Here is an 18,767-nt window from a genome sequence, read left to right on the forward strand (position 1 = left end):
TAATACTTTGTAGCAAAAGGTAGCAAGACTATCTCTTTTTTTAGAACAGCAATAAATCATAATCATAAAAATCCAAAGATGTCTGCTAACAGAATTGTTTTGAAGTGTGCTTTTTTTTCTTTTTAAATACGTTGAAAAAATCTTTTCGTATTTCCAATCAAACGTCAACTTATTTTTTTATATTTATACTCAGAAATAAATAAACAAACACGTACCATATTGTTGGACCACTTTTCACTTTTCCGGAACACGCTTGCTAGAGACATTATTCCAACAGTGTAATTCGAAATTTCCGGACCGGAAGTGAGCGAACCATTGTTGTGCTAGAAGAACTGATACAGCATCGTCTCCGTAAACTTCACAAATTTCATTGGTGGCTTGCATGACTTTCTCCTCTTTTTATACAAAAAGTGTTTCGATAACGAGAGTAAATAATTGGTGTAACGAGGTTCAATGTGGTTGCAAGTCGGTTTGCTATGAGCCACGCCCAGCTGCCCCTAACGGCTAACACGAAAGAAAGCGTAACAAACGTCCATGGACTCGTATTGACACAAAGCCTTTCGAAGGCGCACAGAAAATCTGAAGCACCTCACGAGATCGCTAGGGTTACATTTTCAATGAAATATTGGGTATGACAAAGCTGTCGACGTGATGAAAGCTGCACTTTTTCACTGGGGGCAGCAAGTAGTAAACTACTTCATTTCAGTGTTTGCTGCTATTTAAAAGCAACTGACCACATTTCTATCGCCCTAAATACTGAAGTCCGCCGTCTGTTGGGACTCACTATGGTGAAGTACCCGGAAATTGTATGCAAAATACAAAATATTTATTAATCAATATTAATTTTGTTGCCTTCAAAGTAATCCCCACCAGATTAATACACTTATGGCTACGATTTTTCCAGTCCTAGAAACACTTTTCATAAGCCCTTTTTGGGTTGACCTTCAGCTCCTTGAATTTTTTTTATCTCTTCGATCCAGAGAAAACGGGTTCTATAGAGCAGCAATTTCATTTTGGGAAACAAAAATAATCACATGTAGCCAAATCAGTTGAGTACGTTGGTTGATCGATGATATTCATTGTTCTTCAAAAGTTCCGGCCGTTTTCGACGAATGTTCTCATGCAAACGCCTATATACGGCCAACAAAATTTTCTTACCTGTACCGCCGGAAAAAATTCATAATACACGAATCCACGAATATCGAATAAACAAATAGCATTACTTTGATTTTAGAGCGGCTTTGGCGTGGTTTTTTTGGTTTTGGCTCGTTTTTCTCCCCTATTCCAATAATTGTTGACTTGTTTGGATGTCAAACTCAAAGACACATGTCTAAGCAGCAGTTGTAATGTTTTTCATGAATGCGGTATCGGATTTCGCACGATCAAGCATGTCCAAAGAGAGCTGTTTATACCCAAAACATCCTCCAAATTTATTGGAACTAACTCGTGGAGTATGTCGAGGACTTTGGTCTTTGAAGGCTTTGTACGACTCGTTTGTGTTTTGATAAAACTGAATCACTGTAAGCCTTTTACACGAAATGCTCTTAAACATTTTCACTTCTTCTGATCTATTAAAAAGACTTCACGATGCGCACTAAAAGCGCCGCAAGCTTACTCAAGGTATTTATAAGCAAAATGGGGACACGACTTGAGTGGCTTTGAGTAAAAAAGAAATCTTCAAATTTTTATATACATTGCACTTTACTCACACTTTCATACATGAATAAATGTTATCTCCTGTATTAGCATATACGCGTATATAATTATGGAAGCTTTGCTTATATGCTTTAGAAATCAATTAAACTTATTTTCATAGACCAACAGTTATGACCAAACCAAATTGTTTTAAAGTATTTTCAATTTGTTTTCAATTTTAAAGCTATTAAATATGTGAGTATAAGGTCCAGAAATGCTTGGCACAAACTGGGAGCTATCTCCCTCTCTATGCACTGATGCTACACAGCTATTGTAAGTTCAATTGTGTTCTTTGGTGGACAGGCGTACTGAAATCCCCCTATCGGAAGCCAATGGAAACGGTTCAGAGGCTCGCTGTGCTGTGCATAATGGGAGCTTTAGGAACCACTACAAAGGTAGCAATTGAACTGAAACTAAACCAACCATATATACACCTCCTCTGTGACAACTGCACAGCAAAATCGGCAGGACGACTTGGCTGCAGGAGAATATATGAAAAAGCTGTCCAGCTGCAAAAATGCAAAAGTCCTGTGCAAATGGTAGATCCGAAGTTCACTAAATTCCGTACTAGCAGCCAGTAGAAAAAACTGTGGAAACATGATCGGAATATTGGTCACTATTTGGTGGCGACACACACTAGCAGAATGGAGCTGATAGATGATAGAGAAGACTGCAAGAAAAGTTCGCTGCAAAGTAACGCTTATCGAATCGCAGATAACTCATGTAGTATACTCGTATTATGCGCAATTTTGGTTTCGTCGATAACGTTCAAGTAATTTTGTGGTCGAAGTTGCACTACACTCTGGAAGTGCAGTTGTCAATTACAAAATATACCGTTTGGTACCACTTAAATAGACTGGATACAAAAAATACCCGATATATGGCTGCCATACAAGTAAACACAAAAAATACTCATGGATGGAATTTCCATCTGCAAACCGCTACAAAATTGATCGATTTCAAAACCAAGTGTTCACATGTGACAGCGTCAAGCGAAAATTATATTGGTGGAATCACGGTAGGCAAACCGGAATTGGCGGTCGGTATTATTTTTCCCTGTACTCGGTGGAATTGGTAGGGAAACATATACTTAAAGATTCACACATATTTCCAAAGTCTCAATTCGAATCCGTATTTTTAACAACTCTTATACTTACTGAGAGAACGCCTCGGTGAGCAGATAATTTTACGTTTTGGGCCGGTCGATTGGCGACCAAGAGATTGTTATATCACACCATTAGATTTTTTTCCATGGCTATATGTACACTCTAAAGTCTATGAGGACAATCCCGCTTCGATTTAGGCCTTTGAGCAAAACATCACGCGTGTCATTCGCTAGTTAACAATTGAAATGACTCATCGAAAATTTAACTCAACGGATGGACCATCTGAGACGTAGCCGCGGCCAACATTTGAAACAGATATTCTTTTAAAAGTAAATGCAAAATAATGTTCTTTCAAATGAAAATAAATTTTCCCCATTCAATTTGTAGTTTCTTTGTTTTTTCCTTTAAAAAAGTAGGGAACCTCGAAATGGATCACTCTTTATTTTTTAATCAACACATTTATTTTCTTTAGTAAGAATAGATATTGAATAATGCCTGTTTCCAAAAACTGTATTTCTTCGGTCTTTTAAGCACCTTATCAATGTTTACTATAACTTGAAATTTATTTGAAACAATCTTTGCCCAAAAGCAGTTTTATCCATTCCACCCTCATTCTTTGTGTATGCATTCCACGCCGCCATCATATCTTTCATATCTTTATCCTTCTCTTTTTCTGTGGCTGAGAGTGTTTTCACATATATTTCGAATTCATCCACCAAGTAGTGTAAGTATTCTTTATAACGTTTATCCACCTCTTTATCGTACTCCACCACACCACGTTTCTTTAAAGCATCCCGTGTTACCTGCTCTTCCGGTGTGAGTGGTTCGGTCTTAGAAGCATGTGACCGATTAAATCTGTCGAAGCGTTGAATGACAACATCTTTATCGCCTGCAAAGAAGAAACGAGTGTACGGACCCAACTGGTCGGCAGGCAGAACCTTATTTAATGCTTCGTTAGAGTCTGTCACATACTTTCTGAGTACACTTAATTTTTTCTGCATGGCTTCACTATCAATACTATACATAGAAGGATCAGCGAGCACATCTTTGGCTATTTGATTGGTTTGTTGCAGACGAAAGTTTTGAAAATTTATTAAACCTTTGTGAAACGCCTCCTCAAAGCTATTGTGACCGCTTGGAACAGCATTTTCACCTACTGATGGAGTTATCGTTGTTGTTCTAGGTAAAATCACATCCACTAAATCGGAGGAAGGTGATCTCGGTAAACATGAAATAAACTGAAAGAAAACATGGAATATTTATTTTAATTTAATAACAATAAATTAAAAATTAACAAATAACATTTTCTGTTTATTTTTCAAACCTGTATTAGTAAGAGTAAGATGATTACAAGATAGGAACTGCGCTTAAACATTTTCACTTTTTGCGTTTTACTGAAAGCGATCTCTCAAGTTCCGCTGCACACTGAATGCGTAACAAGCTTCCGCGGGGTATTTATATGCAAAATCGAGACACGACTTGAAAGACTTTAAATAACAGACACAAATATATACATATTTTTGCATACATTTGGACAGAAATAAGAGGAGTTCAAGTTCTTTAATTTAACATTGCATTTGAGTCATAATTTTTTATAGGATTGAATATATACTTATACATATATACCCGCATATAAGTATGTGAACCGTGTTTATATTCTTATCACTTACGTTTACTTAGAATTAAAACAACAATTTTAAATCTACACAAGTACATATATAAGAGAATTAGGGTGTTCATTATTTCATAAGATGATTTGTTTCGGAGAACACCTTTCAAGTCCGCGTTTTGCCGTAAAAAGAGGATTCAACCTAAATAAGCTGTACAACTTTCACTTCTTATAACTTTCAAATCATTTGTTTGTAAAGCGGGAAATTTTTTACTAGTATGTATTCTTTTAAGATTACATGATCGCTTATTTCATGCAAAATATCAAAAACTTCAATGTATACACATATAGGAAAGAATATGACTTCGATACGTTTTGTACTGAAAATGAAGAGCATAAAAGCTGAAACCGTAGACGGCATTTGCAAAAAATATCGTGCACCCTAATGTACATATTTACAATAAATTAAATAAAGCCTTATAGTTGATCACAATCATTTGAGAAAAAGAAAAATCCCAATTATCAAGGTAATTAAAATTAAAGGTAAATGTGAAAATAAAATTTAACGAAGTGCTATCATGTTCAAAAATTATTGAACCTCTTTTCTGAGAACAGCAATAACGGTCATAATAATCCAAAGAAACCTGCTGATCGAATTGTTTGTTGTATAATTTACTTTTTTCTTTATATAGTATATTTTGTATGAAGAATTGCTCAGAAGCCTTATCAAATATTTTCTTAAACAACCGCACATACATATGTATATAAATATATACATATGTATATATTTTCCCACATATGACACACATGTAGCACTAAATAACAATAGATTTCGCTTGGCACTTTTTTTAGTATTCAAAGTTCATACACAAATTTTTTGTAGCACTACACTGCACTAAGGATGTACAGAGCGATCCAAAGTAAACAGGACTTAAAAAAAAAACAGAACTAGTGGTTTTTTGGGCAAAATCAATTTATTTTATTCAAAATACATAGTCTCCTTCTGCTTTAATACAGCTTTTTGCACGGTTAAAAGTAAGTCGAAAGAGTGGTTACCTCGTTGGCCGGTATTGCCACCAATATGACGGTGCAAGCCTTTTGAACGGCCTCTACGTCTGCATAACGCTTTCCTTTCATGGGCAAATGAAATTTCCGAAAAGGAAGGATGGCACCATATCAGGTGAATACGGAGAGTGGTTAATGGTTAAAATGTGATTTTTGGTCAAATAATCACGGAACAAATCGTGCACACATCGTTCGTAAGCCTAAATGTTCGGTCAAAATGCGATAAATTGATGTTTTGGAGATAATTCCATTTCCATGAATTTTACTGATGATTTGGGCTGATTTTTAATGAATTCACGCACAGTTGTTGATCGTCATTTATGTCCTCACGACCACTTTGAAAACGTTAAAACCACAATTTTACAAATTTTAAAACAAAATTTAATGTTGGTTCTTTGTTCGAATCTCATTTTCGCACCGATAACACAAACATACTGACACTTAAAGCGCAATAACTTCACTTCCAATCCATGAAATGTCAAGAAATTCTGGACAATCAATAAAGATAGCAGATTCTAACGCATCAGTCGACTTATAGATGGCGCCACCAGGGGGCGCTAGATTCAAAAAGTCCTATTTACTTTGAAAAGCACTTGTATATGCAGTCCGTTCAAAATCTTAAAGAAAATACTAAATTTTCTGTTTCCATAATGGGAGTAAAGAATTGGCGGAACAAGTTTCAATTTGGTTGCGAGTCGGTTTGCTAAGAAGCATCCCTAGATATCACTAACGGCTAACATGAAAGATAATTTAACAAACATCCAAGCCTTTCGAAGGCGCACGGAAAAGCTGATGCACCTTACGAGATCGTAAGCGTTATATTTTGCATGAAATATTGGGTATAACAAAACTGTCGACGTGATGGGTGCTGCGTCTTTTCACTAAGGACAACAAGGGCAATAATTTACGTCTTGGGCCGGTCGATTGGCGAACAAAGATTGTTGTATCACACCATTAGATTTTTTTCTATGACAAAATGTGAAGTTTAAAGTCTATGAGGACAATTACGCTTCGATTCAGGCCTTTAAGCAAAACATCACGCGTGTAATTCGCTAGTCAGTCAACAATCGAAATGACTCATCGAAAACTTAACTCAACGGATGGACCATCTGAGACGTAGCCGTGGCCAACATTTGAAACAGATATTCTACAAAAATTAAATGCAAGAGAATGTTCTTTCAAATGAAAATAAATTTTCCCCATTAAATTTGAAAGTAGAAAACATCGAAATGGATCACTCTTTATATTTTAATCAACACATTTATTTTCTTTAGTAAGAATAGATATTGAATAATGCCAAGGGCAATTGAAGCACTACTTCATATCAGTGTTTGTTGCTGTTTAAACGCAACTGAAAGGATTTCCTATATATGTAGTTTCGAAACAGTAGTTGAACAACAGAGGCCAAGGAACAGTGAAAACAGTAGACTTCACCCAGAAAATCTGCTCTAAAGAAGGTGAAAATGTTTCTATTGGCCTGAATAGTGAAATCCACCGCCTTCTGGGACTTAGTGATATATATACATCAACTACCATAAGAAGCGCAAAATGGTTACAGTCTACAGGTCTACTTAGGCGAATAATTTGGTCGTTTCAACCAATTTAACCTTTTGTGATTACTTTTTGGGGAATTAACTTGTCAGCAGGGTTCGGGCCGACTAACATATAATACGAGTTAAAAAGATGCTTATAATTTAACTTTTACTCACCACACTTCAAGAGTTGCTGAGGGTTCCACGTAAAGAGCAAAATCAAGGTCCAATTCCTAATTAAATATTCTTGCAAAATAAAACAAATATTTTTAGGTCAAATTTCTATTTATACGAATACATATGAATATGCTCACATGCACAGTTCAGTATTTACTTGTTACAGTTCAAAAGATAACATTATTAAAATCTTTATTTCTTTCTACTTTTCTGATTCGTAATCGAATAGTCGCATAAACAATTTTTTTCCAAATTCAAGCTTGTCTAATCCAAGTTCATTCTTTGAGTACATATCCCAAACTTCTGAAAATTCCTTCTCTTGCTCTTTTTCGGCCGCTGGCAGGGCTTTCATATATTTCTCAAATTCATCTACTATGTAAAGAGCGAGGTTCTTCGACCTTTTCTCCTTTTCTTCGGCATATTCTAATACTCCATGTTTCTTTAAAGTGTCCCACGATACCCTTTGTTCTGGTGTAAGCTTTTCTATAGGCACATAAGCGGTACGTGTTCGATTGAATTGTTCAAGCACATAATCTTTACCCATGCCGAAGAAAAATCGATTGTTCTTCTCACTTTTACCAGTGGGAAGAACAGCATTTAACGCCTCGTCTGAGTCTTTGACATATTTTACAAGTATATCTCTTTCATTTTCCATAGCTTGACTGTCGATACTGTACATAGAAGGATCAGCGAGCGTTTTTTTTCGCTATTTGATTGGTTCGTTGCAAACCATAGTTTAAATAATTAATATAACCTTTAAAAGCAATCGCTTCGAGCCTCTTGCGACCTTCTGAAATAGCACTTTCCCCTACTGTCGGCATTTTTGTTGAGGTGCCATGTGTAATGGAATTATCTTCCTCCGATTCCGAAGTAGACCAAGAAGCTTGAAGTTAGCTGAGACAAAAAGTAGAAGTTTTTATTTACCATAAAGTACATTTTAGGCACATTTTGCAGACCTGTATTAGCAACAGCAAGCTGAATGCAAGGTACGAAATGCTCTTAAACATCTTCTGATCAATTAAAAGACTCTCCAAGTTTCTATGCACACTAAAAGCGCAGTAAGCTTACGCAAGGTATTTATGGAGACTTAACTTTAGTGACTTTGGGTAAGAAAGACATCATCAAATTTTTATATACATATGTAACTATACGTAAAATAACAGGAATTCCACATCGGTGCACTTGAGTCACACTTTCATACATGAATGAATGTTATCTCGTATATTTGTATATACGAGTATATAAGTATGGGAGCCTTGCTTATATAATTATCAGTTACTTCAGACTACGACTCGGAATTAAATTAAAAATTTTGTGTCCATCTAAATCTTCTTCTTAATTGGCGTAGACACCGCTTATGCGATTATAGCCGAGTCAAAAGTCCATCCAAATAGAATTATTAAATTAAATGAGACATCGAAAAGCGATTAGAACCATTTGATGGAAACGAATAAAACCAATAAAAGTAAATATATATATACATATATTAAAAATTAACTGAACCTATTCTTATAGAACATCAATTATGACCGTAATATAGTCGGTTAACCAAACCAGTGTTTTCAATTTATTTTTACGTTTACATCTATTATACATGAGTATAAGGTCTAGAAATCCATTAGTACAAGAGTTACGTTATATGCCGTTAGAGAGGCAAGATTTTGAACTAGAAAAACTTCTCAGAGATTTTTCTGATTACCTAAATTAATATTGTTTGAACATGTGTCAAAGATGGACATCAACAAAGAGAAAATACGCCATATTTTATATGTTCTCTTTGATAAAAGGGAAAGCCACAGGGATGAAATGCAAATAAAATGGTCCTGATAATCAAAGATGTCTCCAATTCGTTATTTCTTTTCTTTTTTTCTAAAATCTACATGTAAAAGCATTAACAAAGTTATCGTGTTGAATTTGTACAAGAGAGTAAGTGGACTTCTTATTAAAGTGGTACTTATATAGCCACTATTTTTATTGCTACCAGCTTTTATTTTGCATATTTTAGATCGGTTTTACTATTCTGAATAGTTGGATATTATTTCTGTGTATCAAAAATGGGTTGGATCGCGTCAATTCTTCGCTGAGCGCCCATATACCTAATATAAAGATTTTCGAACTTCCAGGTGGTTTTATGGTGGATATATTGGCCAACATTTGAGTTATCTCAATAAAAATGCTGAACATGTTTTACTCACATCGCGATAGAATCATGGTGAGCCGTCACCACAGGTAGGCAAGCCGGAATTGACAGTCGGTATTATTTTTCTATGTATTCAAAATCATCTAATTTGAGATTTCCCTATACTTCCAAACTCTCAAGTCGAACCAGTACCATCTATAATTCCTTGAAAGGAAAAATATCCAAAAAATTTCTTATATATAAAAAGAAAGTTAATTGAAAAAAATCTCAATAAGTTAAATTATTTGTCACTTAAAAAAAATAATATATAAAATTTGACGAATGTATAATTTCTAAATGCTTGGCTCTGCTTCCATTTACGATGTGCGATAATTAAATATTAATGAACAAATAAGAAATCTTACAAATTCCAAGTAGTTTTCACACTCATCGTCTTTTAGATCCCAGCTCCTACATATTATAAGTAGGGGCAATTGAAAGAAGAAATCTTGAAGTTAGTAAAACCCGCCGCCTCATCCATATTTTAAGGACGGTTAGCAAGTAGTAGCTTAGTGAAAAACATATGTCATCTATGTATGCGTATACATGTATGTATGTATTACATATGTATATATATTTAATAGTGAAATTTAATTTTTTTAATTTTTATGCGTTTATATTATATACATATGTTTATTTATTTCTCAAAACTTTTATAATAAAGCATTTCATTCTTCACAATTACTTTTAGGATTCGTATTGGAATAACTGAAGAAATAATTTTTCACCAAATTCAGCTTTGTCCATATTAAGTTCATTCTTGGTGTACTTATCCCAAACTTCGACCATTTCTTTTTCCTTCTCCTTTTCGGAAACTGAAAGTGATTTCATATATTTATCGAATTCATCTACTATATGGCAACCGAAGTCTTTCGAGCGTTTCTCCATATCTTCGGTGTACTCTAATGCACCATGCTTCTTTAGAGTTTCCCATGATACCTTTTCTTCTGGAGTAAGCTCATCTGTCGTTGAGGCACGTCGTCGGTTGAAGCCATTGAAATCTTCTAGCACAAAATCTTTACCCATTGCGAAGAAGAAACGATTGTTCTGATCATTTTTATCGGCTGGCAAAATAGCCGTTAACGCTTCCTTAGAGTCTCTCACATATTTCGTAAGTATATTTCTTTCATGCTCCATAGCTGAACTCTCTATACTAGTCATAGAGGGATCGGCTAACACATCCTTTGCAATTTGATTGCTACGTTGCAAACAAGAGTTTAAAAGATTAATATACTCTTTGAAAAGAACCACTTCGAGTCTCTTGCGACCACCTGGCATAGCGCTTTCAGCTACTGTTGGCATTGTTGTTGAGGTACCATGAGGAATGGTATTATCATCCTCAGATTCCGAAGAAGACGGCCTCGGTAAGCATGCAACAAGCTGGAACCAAACGAAAAATATTTAATAACTTGTCAAAGGCATTTTCAGTTAAATTTGCAAACCTGCATTGCCAAAAGCAAGGTGAACGACAAAAGTGTAATTTTTTTAAACATCTTTACTGTGTTTCAAAAGCGATCTTTCAAGTTTCGATGCACACTAAGCACGTAGCGGACTAACACAAGGTATTTATAGGTATGCCGAATCGAAATAAGAAATATGTATATTGAAAATCTGTGAATAAAAAATAAAAAGAAATATTGTTTTATACACTTGTACGTAAAATAAGATGAGTTCAAGATCTATAATAATATATTGCATTTGAGACATACATACCTTAATAAGAGTATTCCCATATATATTTCTACTTGCTTATAAGCAAGAAAGCTATACACGTATGCTTATCAATCATTCCAATTAAGTGAAACTCAAAAATAAATATATTTTATTTACTATTTTGGAATTTTATAAAAAAAAATATTATTAGGATTATGAGTTGGACCCTCTCCTCTCTTCTACTCTTTTGAATTTCTTAGAAAACAAGCAAAAGCGATGAATTGAGCAACGTTTGTAAAATCTTAAATAGTCTGTTCATTAATAAAAACGAAAAATTAAAGCGTTCGTTGAGAAATGGTTTTGTTTATATTTTATTAAGTAATCCACCTAAACACCAACCATGCCCATATTCGATATTTATTTTTTTTCTTCGTAAATTTAATTACATACACATTTACCAACAATTTATTGCGATTATGCTTTGGAATCATACTGGAATAATTCCAAGAACAATCTTTGCCCAAATTCAGCCTTATCCAATCCAAGCGCATTCTTTTTATACATATTCCAAACTTCCACCATTTCCTTTTCCTTCTCCTTTTCGGCCGATGTGAGAGCTTTCACATAATAATCAAAATCATCGACTATTTGGTAGGCAAAGTCTTTCCCACGTTGCTCCATCTCTGCATTGTACTCGAGTACACCATGCTTCTTTAAAGCATTCCATGAGACCCGTTGTTCTGGTGTCAGTTCTTCTGTTTTTGATGCACGTCTTCGATTAAAGCTGTTGAAATTTTCCAGCACAAAATCTTTACCGATTGCAAAGAAGAACCGATTATGTTGGTCATTTTTGTCGGCAGGCAAAACTGCAATTAAGGCTTCCTTAGAGTCCTTCACATATTTCCTAAGTACCTTTCTTTCCTCCTCCATAGCTGGACTATCGATGCTATTCATTACAGGATCGGCAAGCACATCTTGGGCAATTTTGTTGGTGCGTTGTAAACGGAAATCTAAAAAGTTGACAAAACTTTTGTAAACATTCGCTTCTAGTTGTTTGCGAGCACTTGACGTAGCACTGACGAGTGCTGATGGCGTGGTGGTTGTTGTACCATGTGGAATGGTATTATCTTCCTGCGATTCCGAGGAAGATGGTCTCGGTAAGCTCGCGGCAAACTGGCAAAAAAGGTATAATAATATTTAATTTAATAGAATTATAATTTTTTTATGTAAGTTCCAACCTGTATTAGTAAAAGCAGTGCGAATGCCAAAAACGAAGCTTCTTTCAACATCTTTGCTTTACTTTCAAAACGCTCTCTCAAGTATCGATGCAGACTAAATGCGTTGCAGTCTCAAGCAAGCTATTTATATGCAGAATTGAGAGAGGACTTGCAACTCTAGAGACAAAAAGTAATATGCGAGAAAATATTTTTTGCAAATTTTTAAATGAAAAGTGAGTTCAAGATCTGCGAGGAACGTAGTATTCGATTCATATACATATGTATATACGAATAAGAGCATTTATATATAAGTATGGGAGCCTTGCTTATTGCTTATCAATATTTCTACAGAGTAAAGTAACACAAAATTAAATTAATAATATTTTTGTTTATACCTTTACAGATATACATATATTGGGTATGTACATATTTATGGCATCAAATAAAATATATATACATTGAAAAGTCAATGAAATTATTGGAGAAAAAAAACGATTATAAAGCAACAAAGCGTAAAAAAAATTTAATAATGTGGTGTGCGTTTTACAAATCATTAGTACTTTCTAATTAAGTATAGCAATAACTGTCAAAACAAGAAAAACATCGCACCGAATACCAATACCCTTCACAAATAGAAGAGGTGCCTTACAAGAACGTTATTCCGATTGTTCATCATGTATGGCAGCTATATGATTTAGTGAACCGATCTTAACAATTTCTGCATATATTGTATTATTTCGTAAAGATATTTCGTCAAATGAAAAAGTGTTCCATTCAAGCACTTTGTTCCGATCAATCCGATGGTATGGCAGCTTTATGGTATTGGTAGTCCAATAACGTCTGATCCAACAAATGAACAGCTTCTTGTGGACAAAAGGACATGTTCCAAATTTCAGATCGATATCTCAAAAACTTGTACACCAGTTCCCGTATATACTGTCAGCTAGACGAAGTATTATTCTGAGTGCTGCAAACTTGATAGCAAACTAACTTGTCCAGTGTATAAAAATGAGAAAAAGGCTTTATTCATTAACAATATGCAAAGCTCTCCAAATACTCATGTAACATAAAAAGAGTGATACATTTCGAAGTTTTCTTTTTCGAAGAAAAAACACAGAAACTTCAAAATTAATAGGGAATGTTTATTATCACTTGAAAGATTATCTCTTTCAAATATTGACCACTGCTATGTCTCAAATCGTTCAAGCTTTCCATCTACTAACTGACGAATGCCAAACATGTTGTTTTTCTCCAAGCCCAAAATCGAAGCGGGATTGTCCACATAGACTTTAGACTTTACATATTCTCTCCGGAAAAAGTCTAACGGTGTGATATTACATAATCTTAAGTGCCAATCGACCGACTCAAAACGCAAAGTTATCTGCACAATGAGGTGTTCTCTCAATAAATCCATTGACTGATGCGATATGTGAGAAGTGGCGCCGCCTTGTTGAAACCAAATGTCGCCGAGATCACGAACTTCAATTGCGGGCATCAAATACCAATGATTCCTCTGGCCCACAAACCACACTAAATCGTTGTTTTTTTTTCTGGATGAAATGACAGCTCTTGAATTTCTTTAGCTTGCTCTTCATCCCAAATGCAGTAAATTAAATATACATTGAGCCAGAAATGGGCCTCATCACCGAAATAAATTTGGGTTCAGATCTTCTTGAAACTCTTCAAGAACTCATAAAGCGATGCGGTATCGCTTGGAAACATCAAACGGCTTCAGTTTTTTCCACAAGCTATATATATATCAATTTAAGACATCAACGTGAAATGCTAATGCCAAGTCTTCCCACACGTCAGTCCGAGTTGCTGCGAATGGAGCCGAATCGACTCACCGCGGTCTTCGTGTACTCTCTCGACTAGTATATTTTCTTCACTGCTGGCTGGACGTGGTTTATTCCGTCGAATATTAACGTTGATCTAAAAATCGATTTGTTACACATAAGCGGATCATGGAAAGAGTGTCCTCCCTATCCAGCTTATCAGTTTTGCAATTTCCGGCGATTCCAGTCACCCATACAAGTGAAATATGGAAGAGGCTTGAAGTTATTGCCAATTAGATCATGCTTTCCTTGACTAGTTTTGAGTCAGCGAGCTCAAACTCAGTATAGCCGTTCGGCTATTGGAATGAATGTACGCCTCTTCGAAAAAAGCTGCAATTCGGAGCAGTATATCTAATGCTAACTTGATGGCAGCCAATTCAATAAGCCTCAGCACAAAAGTTGAAAGAAAGCCTCAAAATGTTTAGCAACTCTATATACTAATGTTTTATTTATTCACTTAAAAGTTAAACATTATATGATTGATTGTACAAAAATATGTATATGTTATAAGCAGCTTCATGGATTGAATGTGTCAAAGAAGTTAGAGTAAAATTCTGCCTTCTTCTCATCGTCCTTTTCATTTGTAAATCTAGTATACCAGTCAATTAATTTGGTCTCGTCCTTCTTTTGCTCCTCCGTCAAGATGGATAAGTAATGTTCGATTGCTCTTTCGAATTTGCCTGAAACCACTTTCAATTCGGCCATCAAATCATCCTCGAACTTATCCGAACCATTATCGATAAACGCTTGTTGCACTGTCTTCGTTTGCTCCAATTCTGGTGGCATTTCGTTAGCGTCTTGCAATATGCTAGTTAGCGTGATCATCGACTCGAAAAGCGCCAACATGTCTTCGGCCGCATCCGATTGCCCACTGGGTTTGTTAGTTTTCAAATATTCCGAAATACGTGTAATGTTCGCTTTAAGGCCGGCGCACTTATCGGGTACAGCCTCCAATTGCGCAAGTGTCTTGTTGAAGAGCGGACGTCCATGTTCGGTCACATATTTCGCCAAACCAACTAAATCCGCAAGGGTTGTGGTCATAAGCACCTGACGCGGTCTAAATTTCAACTTCTCGTTACTGCGGGCGGTATGTGTGCTCGCTGGCTTCTTTTCGACAGCAACTTCACCGGCCTCGCGGCGCATGCGTGGAACAGCTTGCACCTGTAAGGCAATATATGATGGTAGTAAGTTATAGATAGGAATATTTGTTGTTGTAACCAAACTTACCTGCAGTAGCAGCAAAGCGCTGACTATGAAAATAATGAAAGTTTTTGTCATTGTTGCGGTTTAACTGAATGTTACTGAGTCTCAAAATGTACTGAGATCCGCTGTTGCATTTCTCAGTTTATATTTGCTTTGGAAAAATTAGAAAAATCTTTTTTGAATTTATTAGCTCACATTATGCATTTTAAAATACATCTGTTAGCTGTATTTTACTTATAAAAAATAAATTTCTAATTAAATACAGTGCGATAATAGTGACCCGGTCTTCATTCACTGCCCTGTCTACAATGTCTTATCATCTCTTAACGTACGTATGTATATGCATATGCCTACACAATCACACATACTTATTTTTATTTATTATTTATATACATTTTCCCAATAACCAAAAACAAAAATAAGTGTTCAATAAGAAAGCTATGAACAAAAGCTACACAGCTGCAGTGCCCGGAAAAGAAAGCTCACCAAACACTGTACTTCAAAATTAATTAAATGTAAAGAGCAATCAAACTTATTTTTTGTTAATTAAATACTCGAGTGCCCATATGAGGCTAAAGCGGAGCTGCTGGGGAAGGAAATAGTGGGTGTCTAAATGAATGATTGATTTGCGAGGAAATCGATAGCTAAACCCATATGGTAAATCTAAAAGTAGTGAATAATCCCGTCTAGCGAAGTTGTCTGAAAGATTATGAGGTAGACACTTCTTGGCACGCATTTTAATGACTATCCATTCATTATGAGACTAATCAGTACACTTCTCCTCTGTGATATGGTCTCATCCATTTAGGGAATTATTGCATTGCTCTGAACATGATGGTTTTTGCCTCAGCGTAATTTTCCGTTGAGAGTTCCTAACCTATCCCAAACTAATCTAATCCACTTAATTACCTTAATAAATTATTTAATCAGTGGTGCTGTCATAAATGTTAAACGCTTGACACGTGTACATTTAATACATAACCATATAAATTCACTTTTTAAACCGAAACTAAGTAGTATAGCATGCGAGAGATAATCAAGTATTTGATAATCGAGATTCAATGAAATGTCTTATTTCAGCTGTGGCACAGTGTTAATCGTTTCTGATTACAACAGGCAGATTACAGACTTAAAGCACAATCACATACTGACCCTTTTAAGATTTAACTATAAAAACTCACAGACAAAAACTTTGCAGTTCCATATAAATTTGTTGTAGTTTTCAGAAAACTATTAGATACAATATGATTTCCTGGTTCAATATATAATAGAATCTATATATAGATTTTGTCTGTTCAAAAAATTACAATACTTCAGCTTTCAAACGATCCCGTGCAACAGAACGATCTATACAAGAGCAATTGTTCGGTGGGAATCATCAGCTAGCATCAGGTACATCTGTTCGAATATTGACCTAGCCGAATTTGAAAGCGTTAAAAGCATGTAAGCCATTGTTGTCATCTATAATTAAAACATGTCTTCAGAGTAATCTTTAGCAATTGATTCCTTCAAATGAAATGTTCTATCTATCAGCAATACAAGAACTTTTGACCCGCTGGAATCCTTGAAATCATGATCTCTCTCGATGAACTCTTCGGCAGGAAAATGATTTTTCGGAGTGTTATGAAACAAATGAGCCCAATTTAAAGATTGTTATAAGTTCCCTAGACTTTTTATCAATACTTCTTTACATAGTAAATATGATACTAACTATTTAAGATCCCAACATTTATGGAACTACAACTGTTGTTAAATTTTTTTTTTTCCTCACACGAAAATATTTTATTTTTAATAAAAAGTTGCAGACATTTGCTATTTTAATATATACTTCAATTGTTTTAATATTTATTTCTCATCACTTATATTGTATATATTGTATATTTTACAAAATTTGTTTGGCTAATTGAAAAGAATTCGGTTAGTTTAATAACTTCATTACCGAAACCATCGGTTGACTTGAATTCTTCATACCAGTTGACGATTTTAGTCTCCTTAACCCTCTCCGCTTTCGTTAAATCTTTCACATAATCCCGTACCTTTTCGCCGAACGATTTGCAGAAATCTTCGAAACGTTTCTGTATTTTTTCGAGCAATTCATAAGCATCGCACTGCTTGAGCGCCACCTGTATCAGTATCTCTTCAGCAGTCGGTATTTTTAAGCTGTGATATTTTAATATCAATTCGCTCAATTCGGTTATGGCCACGATGGTGTTTTTAAAGTAACGCAAAATCAAAGCTGCATCTTCCGAGTTCTTGATATTCTTAAATGCGTCGTCATCGCCAAACTTTATTGTAAGTTTAACCTTAAGTTCATCCACAGCTGCATTATTAACTTTTGAAACTAATTTGTTTTCACTAAACTTTTTGGCCACAGACTTCCGTTTGTCGTTTACGGACTTCACGAAATCGTAATATTTATCTGCAAAATCGTTGAACAATTTTTCAAAATCTGCCTTGTGATCTTCAACAGATTCACTCGAACTAGAGCTAGAGCTGCTGTCAGAGGAACACTTATTTCTGCCCTTCGCCGACTCTTCGGAAGATTCCGACGATGATGAGGATGATGAGGATGATGACGAGCTGGAGCTTTCGTCACTATCACGCGCTGACACTTGCTGTTAATTTTTAAGAATATTTGATAAAAGTTAGATTTGTTTATTTTATTTTTCGAATTAACAACAACATATGGTATATGTACGAGAAGTACCTGCAACAAAATGCACGCAATTAACAACACTATAGTAGCCTTCTTCCACATCATTTTCTTTGATGGAATTTTAGTAATCTTCAGTTGCTCAAATGAAACTAAAGGGAGCTGAAATTTAGCATCTAATTATATAGCAGTTTCAAAATTGTGCTTGAGGACAAATAATAATTGACTTCTTATTAGAATTTGATAACCTAACGCAAAATATTTGGCGCTGAGCGCGCTTTATTTCGATTCAAGCACTTTAAAGACACTATTTACTAGCTTAAACTAGAATGAGCAGTCAAGCAGAAGAAAGTCGAAATTAATTTACGTTCTCAAATATGCAAAGCAAAAGTTGTTTTTGGATTTTCAAATAAACAACATTCCTTTCCGTACATTTGCGTTAATATTTGTAGATAGCGATTATTAGATTTATGTTTGTAAAAATAAATTTAAAAAAAATCGTTTATTATTATTTAATAAATATATGTACATGTAAATAAACGAAAAATTTTATGTGATTATTAACAGCTAATTTTGGGCAAGCCAAATATCCTTATCTCTTCAAATTCCGGTGCCTTTCTATAAGCTTGTAGTCTATATACATTGACGATTATTTTACTGCCCCCAACCGTAGCCAAAACTAATATGAAAGTTATTGTTTTAATGGCAGCGAACAAAACTATAAAACGATCGCGTTATCTGTATTATCGAAGTGTTCTTGAAAGATAAAGAAAGGCACCTGATCTATGCAACAATTCATCCTTAACAACTACGTTGTATATGTACGGGAAACTATAACTTCAA

The 18,767-nt window shown here is 35.0% G+C and overlaps 5 protein-coding genes and 1 non-coding gene across 8 annotated transcripts; all 6 read right to left on the bottom strand.

Moving 5' to 3' along the window:
- Positions 1-3,239: 3,239 nt before the first annotated feature.
- Positions 3,240-4,280, bottom strand: LOC105232387 (uncharacterized). Its single transcript, XM_011214047.3, has 2 exons — positions 4,126-4,280; positions 3,240-4,039 (listed from the first exon to the last, which is right to left on the bottom strand). The coding sequence occupies exons 1-2, from the start codon at positions 4,174-4,176 to the stop codon at positions 3,350-3,352; spliced, it is 741 nt and encodes a 246-aa protein (XP_011212349.2). The 5' UTR covers positions 4,177-4,280; the 3' UTR covers positions 3,240-3,349.
- Positions 4,281-7,261: 2,981 nt separating this feature from the next.
- On the bottom strand, positions 7,262-8,191 carry LOC105232388 (uncharacterized). The gene has a single exon (XR_007421816.1). It is a non-coding gene; the product is annotated as an uncharacterized LOC105232388 (transcript).
- Positions 8,192-9,976: 1,785 nt separating this feature from the next.
- LOC105232389 (uncharacterized) lies at positions 9,977-11,225 on the bottom strand. The gene is made up of 3 exons (XM_029552850.2): positions 11,077-11,225; positions 10,806-10,974; positions 9,977-10,743 (listed from the first exon to the last, which is right to left on the bottom strand). Exons 2-3 carry the CDS (start codon positions 10,854-10,856, stop codon positions 10,051-10,053), a joined length of 744 nt encoding a protein of 247 aa, XP_029408710.2. The 5' UTR covers positions 10,857-10,974; positions 11,077-11,225; the 3' UTR covers positions 9,977-10,050.
- Positions 11,226-11,359: 134 nt separating this feature from the next.
- Positions 11,360-12,414, bottom strand: LOC105232390 (uncharacterized). Its single transcript, XM_011214050.4, has 2 exons — positions 12,255-12,414; positions 11,360-12,189 (listed from the first exon to the last, which is right to left on the bottom strand). Exons 1-2 carry the CDS (start codon positions 12,303-12,305, stop codon positions 11,491-11,493), a joined length of 750 nt encoding a protein of 249 aa, XP_011212352.2. The 5' UTR covers positions 12,306-12,414; the 3' UTR covers positions 11,360-11,490.
- A 2,072-nt stretch (positions 12,415-14,486) lies between these two features.
- LOC105232391 (uncharacterized) lies at positions 14,487-15,454 on the bottom strand. The gene is made up of 2 exons (XM_011214051.3): positions 15,296-15,454; positions 14,487-15,229 (listed from the first exon to the last, which is right to left on the bottom strand). The coding sequence occupies exons 1-2, from the start codon at positions 15,344-15,346 to the stop codon at positions 14,585-14,587; spliced, it is 696 nt and encodes a 231-aa protein (XP_011212353.2). The 5' UTR covers positions 15,347-15,454; the 3' UTR covers positions 14,487-14,584.
- Positions 15,455-17,079: 1,625 nt separating this feature from the next.
- Positions 17,080-18,738, bottom strand: LOC105232392 (uncharacterized). 3 transcript variants are annotated; one of them, XM_049455883.1, is made up of 3 exons: positions 18,703-18,738; positions 17,979-18,086; positions 17,080-17,886 (listed from the first exon to the last, which is right to left on the bottom strand). In XM_049455883.1, the coding sequence occupies exons 1-3, from the start codon at positions 18,721-18,723 to the stop codon at positions 17,131-17,133; spliced, it is 885 nt and encodes a 294-aa protein (XP_049311840.1). In that variant the 5' UTR covers positions 18,724-18,738; the 3' UTR covers positions 17,080-17,130. The 3 variants fall into 3 exon arrangements, with proteins under 3 accessions (XP_049311840.1, XP_049311875.1, XP_049311916.1); XM_049455918.1 differs by lacking the exon at positions 18,703-18,738 and adding an exon at positions 18,566-18,688; XM_049455959.1 differs by lacking the exon at positions 18,703-18,738 and adding an exon at positions 18,454-18,593.
- Positions 18,739-18,767: the final 29 nt, after the last annotated feature.

This window comes from Bactrocera dorsalis, chromosome 1, assembly GCF_023373825.1.
Source record: "Bactrocera dorsalis isolate Fly_Bdor chromosome 1, ASM2337382v1, whole genome shotgun sequence".
Classification (NCBI taxonomy): domain Eukaryota; kingdom Metazoa; phylum Arthropoda; class Insecta; order Diptera; family Tephritidae; genus Bactrocera; species Bactrocera dorsalis.

Bases quoted from the DNA above. Each gene is read 5' to 3' on its own strand.
- LOC105232387 (XM_011214047.3), bottom strand. From the start codon at position 4,176: ATGTTTAAGCGCAGTTCCTATCTTGTAATCATCTTACTCTTACTAATA. The intron at 4,040-4,125 runs GTTTGAAAAATA...GTTTTCTTTCAG, and splicing joins TCTTACTCTTACTAATACAG to TTTATTTCATGTTTACCGAG.
- LOC105232389 (XM_029552850.2), bottom strand. From the start codon at position 10,856: ATGTTTAAAAAAATTACACTTTTGTCGTTCACCTTGCTTTTGGCAATG. The intron at 10,744-10,805 runs GTTTGCAAATTT...GTTTGGTTCCAG, and splicing joins CCTTGCTTTTGGCAATGCAG to CTTGTTGCATGCTTACCGAG.
- LOC105232390 (XM_011214050.4), bottom strand. From the start codon at position 12,305: ATGTTGAAAGAAGCTTCGTTTTTGGCATTCGCACTGCTTTTACTAATA. The intron at 12,190-12,254 runs GTTGGAACTTAC...CTTTTTTGCCAG, and splicing joins CACTGCTTTTACTAATACAG to TTTGCCGCGAGCTTACCGAG.
- LOC105232391 (XM_011214051.3), bottom strand. From the start codon at position 15,346: ATGACAAAAACTTTCATTATTTTCATAGTCAGCGCTTTGCTGCTACTG. The intron at 15,230-15,295 runs GTAAGTTTGGTT...ATTGCCTTACAG, and splicing joins GCGCTTTGCTGCTACTGCAG to GTGCAAGCTGTTCCACGCAT.
- LOC105232392 (XM_049455883.1), bottom strand. From the start codon at position 18,723: ATGAATTGTTGCATAGATCAG. The intron at 18,087-18,702 runs GTGCCTTTCTTT...GCTAAATTTCAG, and splicing joins TGAATTGTTGCATAGATCAG to CTCCCTTTAGTTTCATTTGA. The intron at 17,887-17,978 runs GTACTTCTCGTA...AAAAATTAACAG, and splicing joins TTGCGTGCATTTTGTTGCAG to CAAGTGTCAGCGCGTGATAG.